This window comes from Hyposmocoma kahamanoa, unplaced genomic scaffold (assembly GCF_003589595.1).
Source record: "Hyposmocoma kahamanoa isolate Upper Pololo Valley unplaced genomic scaffold, ASM358959v1 64, whole genome shotgun sequence".
Lineage (NCBI taxonomy): Eukaryota > Metazoa > Arthropoda > Insecta > Lepidoptera > Cosmopterigidae > Hyposmocoma > Hyposmocoma kahamanoa.
In genome coordinates, this window is record NW_020653852.1 from 18,841,210 (window position 1) to 18,848,173 (window position 6,964).

At 35.2% G+C, this 6,964-nt stretch overlaps 1 protein-coding gene across 3 annotated transcripts in view; it reads left to right on the forward strand.

Annotated features, from left to right (window-relative positions):
• The window catches only part of LOC113230672, a 34,106-nt gene that overhangs the window by 21,310 nt on the left and 5,832 nt on the right, over positions 1 to 6,964 (forward strand). For 2 of the 3 annotated variants that reach the window (XM_026464701.1, XM_026464702.1), the window contains exons 3-9: positions 672 to 823; positions 1,843 to 2,046; positions 2,766 to 2,900; positions 4,771 to 5,197; positions 5,328 to 5,363; positions 5,516 to 5,595; positions 6,196 to 6,437. In XM_026464701.1, coding sequence (XP_026320486.1) covers positions 672 to 823; positions 1,843 to 2,046; positions 2,766 to 2,900; positions 4,771 to 5,197; positions 5,328 to 5,363; positions 5,516 to 5,586 — 1,025 coding nt within the window. In that variant the 3' untranslated portion in view covers positions 5,587 to 5,595; positions 6,196 to 6,437. Of the gene's footprint in view, positions 1 to 671; positions 824 to 1,842; positions 2,047 to 2,765; positions 2,901 to 4,770; positions 5,198 to 5,327; positions 5,364 to 5,515; positions 5,596 to 6,195; positions 6,438 to 6,964 lie in introns of those variants that run through there. The other variant, XM_026464703.1, reaches the window with a different exon arrangement.

Here is a 6,964-nt window from a genome sequence, read left to right on the forward strand (position 1 = left end):
AACAGTTTTACTATTGAAATCTTGGGATTATTCGGACTCCTAATGTTAGTGCTTACAAAATATTTATTTACATTTCACGTATTTATTTATAGTCTTATTTTATTATATATTTTATATGTATACGTGTATCATCATTTACTTAATATTATGTATTCGTGTTTAAATTTGATGTAATTTTATTCTTTAGTTATTGAGTATGTGACATTCAATTTCATGATTTATTAGATTTTATTATATAACTATCCAAAGGATAGCTGGAACAAATCCCTTTATGGGATAAGCTCGCCTTTGTACAATAACGTTCTATTTCTGTGTTAAAAAAATTGTAATTTGTTTTTGTTGTACAATAAAGTGTTTACATACATACAGTTCCCCATAAAAGAATCGTTTGCCTTAGTTAAACGAAATCGTGGTACCATGAGTTTGGACTTGGTTCTAAGGTTAATATTATGAATATCTTCTTTCTTGACGAAATTATGTATATTTTTACGGGCATACAAATTATTTGAGTAAATGTACTGTGATGTCACGGTCGTGATTGCTTTTGTTTTTTGTCTACCTTTCCTGTGCTAGAACGCCTGAGCAATTGCAGATGCATAATTTACTTTTAACTTGCATGATATGTAACTACAACATTGACCCAGAATTTTTAAATTTCTTTCAATTTTCAGTGGACCAAGATGATAGACCTCAACCGGAACTAGTGCGTCCTCTGCCCTGGGTGTTCTTTCTAATGATGCTGATTACATTGAGAGCCACGAGGGAGTGCGTATCCCTGCTTAACTTGGCTCTGGGCAAACCACCGCTCAGGTCTACTGACGTGGTAAGATATGTGAACGTATGTCGCTTGTATTGTACACACGCCAGCATCAAGCTACACATTGACGTATTTTGTTCAATTGCACTAGAGGCGATTTTCTAACAAAAATGTGTAGTTTGATGTCCCGTTGTCCGTACATTGAAGTGTTACTTTATAAATTAAAATGGACACCAAACAATGGCACCAAATATAAGGATCTTATAAAGAATTGCACGTACTATACATATGTACCAGGGTAAAGAAATAAATCTAATACACCAAATCTCAATAATTAATTAAGAAGCCTTCATCCATCGAGTATATAACCAAAAATTGGGACGAAATGTCAGTTAATTTATTTGAACACTATTCTGCCATATCATTACGGTGACAACTGCGCTCCGATTGGCCAGCCCGAATTCGAAACAATTGATGGGTGTCGTAAATTGTTTCACCTCAAATCGACCAGTTTAACTTGAGCTTTGCTATAATGGACGAAAATTGAAAAGTTACATATTTAATATTTAATTACCGATAAAATGCGATTCCGTTTGTTTTGTAATTAAATGTTTTGTTGTTTTTTTTCACACCACCGAATGGAACAGCCCCTCATAGTTACAGATATTATCTTTATTACAATAAACACAGAATATTTCTGGAATACACGGTGACGTACACACAGGTCAGTTGTTGGCGCTGTACTATTTCAGCTTTCTAATTTGTGATTTCAGTGCAAACGAGAGTTGATATTTAAAAATGATATAAGGCCCATTGGTCTGATGAGTTGCGAGGGACAGTCGTCAGACGTCTCTATTTCTGGCTGTATACTCGATGCCTTCGTCTGACAAAGAACTTCTTTTTTGCAGAATTTATTCCGGATGAAACTTAAATGACGTATTTGAAACTATTTCGTTGAAATCTTTATGGTATTTACACTACTTCCGCATCCGCTTCAGTTTTCGTTTCCGCTAAGATTTAATTCTGACATCTGTTTCCGTCATGGCTTCTTCATTATTATAAAGTTCACAATGTTCTATCCATAGGTAATGTATATTCAAAGCAAACGCCGGTACTTACGCACCCTCAAGTACCAAGGAAACAGAATTGCTCGAGCGCGAAGCACACAGAATAAACAACCTTGGTACAGTGGACTACAGTCGCTTTTTGAGTTCACCATGTGCTTCCGACGATCTCACAGCTACGGGAACAATAATACCACGAGGGTCAGCAATAACGACGAAGTACTAGTAAGTTTTATAATGAAAATGGAACTATGTTTTCTTTGTTTTTCAAACGAAGCAACGTTTCCCGCCCTTTACAGCCCTTTAATCCTATTCTGAACTATACTTACAAAAGTAATAAATTTAAATACAATCAACGAAAATCCAATTTACGCAAACGTTTAAAAAAAAAAAAATTTTTTATTGAATGATATTCAATTATTTTTGTGAAATTACTCCACTAGTTTGTTACAATTATTAATACAAAGATCGAACACTCAGGAGAAAATTCCTTCGATCCGGCCGGATTCGAACCGACGTCTTCTAGCAAACCGTGCCAGACGCTATTCCATATAAGCCACGGAACGAACGAAAATAAATAAAAAATTAAAAAAGAAAAAAGAAAAAAAAACTTTAAATTAAATTTAAAATTAAAAGGAAATTAGAAATAAAATAATACTTAGTACTATGGTTTTATGTCTGTTTGGGATTTTTCATCAGATGAAATTCTGGATCACAAACAGGTGATACAGAGAAACAGTCTTCCCTGTTGAAATTAGGATTTTTTAAATTCCAATGGCCTCGGGTAAAAAATGCCTTGGAGCGGACCTGGGGTTTATCAAACTTAATAAAGGGTGTATACTTGTCAGTTTTTTTATAGTATCACTTACTTTTTACGCTCCATTTAACCTTGGAAATTGCGATAATTGTGATGGGTTTTCACCCAATTTCTATTTACCTTACAGGTGGTGAAACGTACCAAGCGACCTCGCGACACCACCAGCCCGGTTCCATCGACCAGCGAAGCCACCATGGAGAGGCTCATCGAAAGAATGATGGTCGAACTCGATGCGGATTCTGACGACGATTCCAGCTATACTGTGAGTGTATTCATTAATTCCTTTATCAATAGCGTAGAATAGCACAGCATAGAAGAGAAGAACATACAAGTGTGGTATAACAACAAATGGAAACCAAAATTACGAAACATTATTGTTATATGAAAAACTGGCATTGGTAGAGAAAAAGCCTTGTTCGTGGCAAACTAACAGTTTGAATCATCAACAGAGTTGGGTACAGTCATTAATACATTATGCGCGGTAAATAAGAAATTACTAACAAGAGTTTATGAGAAGCCCGAAGCCTAAGGCTGAAAGCTTTAATGACTCGAGTTTGTAATTTTTACCGCCCTTGCTACGTATAATGTTTTTGTCATATTTGCAAGGAAAGGGATACAACGATCATTTATTTCTTGTGTGAATAAATATCGCTTCACAGCACAACGTTTACGGATTTTGCAAATGATGGATTTCTTTTTTTAAATTTTTTAAAATTTTGATAATACAACTCGAATTAAAATGTTATAAAGGGCACAGACGCATGAAGCCACAATGGAGACTGCAGAATTTGAATTCACAAAATAAATTTAATAAAAATATAGTTAAATTACAAATGTTTAGTTTCTTTTTATATTTCAAGTTTATGTGAAATGTACGTTCAGATTTCTCGAGGATGGAAACTTTTTGCATAATCTTGACGTAAAAAAGCCACAGGGCGATAATGTAATGAAAAAGCCCGTGTGCGTAATTTAGGACATTACGATCGATTTTGCCTATATATCATGACACTGTTTACGAGCAAGTGTGATAAAAAATATTTTTACCTAAACTTCAAATAATACACAGAGTGCATAATATCTCCCTTTAAACTTCCGGAATGATTAAAAATAAAAGACAAACCATCAAATAAGTTAGTAGTGTGTTGACACTACTATTTAAAAAAGTTTTGTAATTGTTGAATTACAAAACTTTTTTAAATACATTACCGTAGTAATGTAAGTTGTGGTTAACATATCAATAATATTCCGCGATTTCATTGTATGCGTATTATTCGTATTATCCTTAAAGTCTAAGATAAATGTACTCATGTCTATTCCGATTTTTCCGATAAATACATATAGCTACTATATTATTTCGTTATGAGCAAGAAGAGATAATTCGATTCTATTGAGGTGTCCCACAGGGATCGGTTTTTGGGCCAATTATTTGTACACTTATATCAAAGTTGTTGGTGTGTCACCGCTATACATATTTTAAAGGAATGACAGCCAGCCCAATCACAGCCAAAATTAAGATCTCGTGTTCCACAGTCAAACATACATTTGTGGTATTAAGGATACTTCCTTTATATCGCAAACGCTGTTTACCTATCGGGTTAGGCAGAAACTATAGCTTTTTGCGATCCAGACACTTTGCGCCTCATCAGCATGCATCAATGCTTACAGTTAAGGTTGCTCTTGACCAGACTTTCTGTATTACATTAGTGTTATGTTGTCATTGTAGTTTTTTAATGCCCACTAAAGAATATTTAATTTATTTGGTGGATCATATCTAACGTGATAATACGTCCCGCTTTTAGGCTTCGTGTCCCGATGTCCCCAAAATACTTAAAAGTGTCCCGCTTTCTTAAAACAGAACACACGTAACAATAAATTTAAAATGGCGCGAAAGCGAAAAATATATAAGCCAGCCACCAACGTCGAGCACCAGCCACACAAGAATAGTTCTTTTTTTAAATTTTTTATTCAAAGAATTTTAGTTCTTTTTTTAACAATGAACATTTCATAACTATCATAAACATGTCTTTTATTTTTAAAACAATAATAAATTCACAAGGCGTCCCTTTCTGAGGGAAAAATAATGGTCACATTGATCATACTATTCCCGCTTTAATTTATTTCTCCCGTTCCAGCTGACCAACCCCACGAGTTTACGAAGCGATCACTCAGAATACGGCTCAGCGTCTGATGACGATACCCTCGAAAACCTCGACGTCACCGGAAACTCTGCAATCATGAACGACACTCCTCCCGAGGTGTACAGTGGGTCACTAACGAAAAGCGAAAGCGACTTTGTCAGCTCGACGCCGGAAAAACCAGAAGTTCGCGAGGCAGAAATGGAAACAGTAAACAAAACTCCCGATGTTCTAGATGAAAATAAGACAGAAGAAAATGATATTGTCCCCGAACCTCACAATAACAATGCCAAAGAGAATGTGCTGTTAAAAGAAGAATCTCCTAAACTATCTCAGAAGTCAAAATTGTCGCCGAAAATATTGTCGACGGATTTTCTGCAAAACGAAAGGTGTCAGAAAAGTCCTCAGAAATCACCTAAATTTGGTAGGAAACTGCTCAACAATGTCGAAAACTTTCTACGTCATAAAATTGATGACATTGAAACTGTAGATATGCCTTTATGAATTTAATGTGTGATTTTGTTATTAATATGTTTTTTCGGTTGAATTTCCAGCGAACGGGCGAGTGAATACACCGAGCAAAAAGAAAGGTACTAAATTAAATTATTATTATTACTTGAGCTGTCTTCACTTTCGTGTTTTTTAATGTTTACCGCTATGTCACAATGTCATTGCATATTTTGGTTCCGCTTACAGAACTAAATCTCAAGCGAGAAGTTATTAACAATTGTAAAAATTACAGGTCTCCAAACGCCGAGCCCAAACGCTGATAGGTCCACAAGGAGGCCATCACCGTCGAAAGAGAACCTGTAATTATTGAAGGTGAGAAAACATAGACCGTCGCTTTCGACGGTCATAAGTATCGCTAGCCCCATTTACCTTTGTAAATTGGGCTAGCGATACTTACGTTTTAGTTAGCAGTTACCATAACTTTATAGAGCCTATGTACACTGCGTATTTTATACACCGATGACGCGCGTAAACACAATTCAAACGCGGTGCAGTCGCAGCGAGTAAACCTTTGCACACGTTCACAAAGTCTGTGGCGCCGTAAACGCACGTCATCTGTAGTAGCTGTAGTCTACAGTACGTATCGCGTATATAGTATGTATGTATCGCGAATTTTGATAAGAGATAGCTTTAATTTTAGTTTTTAAACAACTTCAATACAAAGAAGGAGGTTAACGTTCGACTGTATGTATGTACGTTTTCCGATTTCTCCGTCAATTGTGGACCGATTTTAAAAATTCTTACTTTACTGTCCATGAACTGGTTAAGCGTGATGACACTCGCTCAAGCGAAAGAGATACGTCAGAAGAAGAGCTCCCAAACATGGCTTTATCACATTTTCGTCTAGTTTATCTCAAATTTTTATATCAGTTTGTGTTGTTTTTTTAACATAATAAACGATATTGTTTCCAGGTGCACTGTCAAGCCAAATCAAGAGTGTTATGTAATGAGGTGTGTTAATTTATGTTGCATGTTTAGTTTTATTTGCATAATTTGAGTATTGTAGCTAAAGTATAGTTTTGTTAACTGACTACAACGAATTAAAAAAAAAACAAAAAATGCAGCTTTTACAAACGCGTTAAAACATTTTAGTAAACAAAATATCATTTACATTTTTGCCCGCAATAATCCTTATAAGAAAATGTTGGTGGAGTAGCAGTAGAGCTCCTTGTGAAAGAGTTCGTCCAGGGGGGCTACTATGAGCTCTTAGAGTAATCCTATTTAAACCTGTAAGTTGGATTGCCTGTGAAATTCGTACTATGACCTCACAAAAACAATTTACTGTCCATGCAGTTTACGATCCCCATTCGAAATCCGTTCACCTTTTCTTTCATAGCAGAATCGTATCATGATGTGCCATTTGCCATGCAAACGGCGGTCTCATCTGTAAAAATAAGCAATTCAAAAAAAGTTACTCCGTGACTAATTTTTTTTAGATTTTGTTACATTCTTAAGAAATTTCGTTTAAGTTTTATTATTTTTTCAGTTTCATAATTATTTGTTATCTTTATAGGCTATATAGCCAATTGTCAATAAATAAATACTATTATAAATTTTTATTGAATTGATATTAAATTATTTTTTGTGAAATTACTCCACTAGTTTGTTATAATTATTAATACAAAGATCGATTTCCTTCGATCCGGCCGGATTCGAACCGACGTCCTCTAGCTTACCGTGC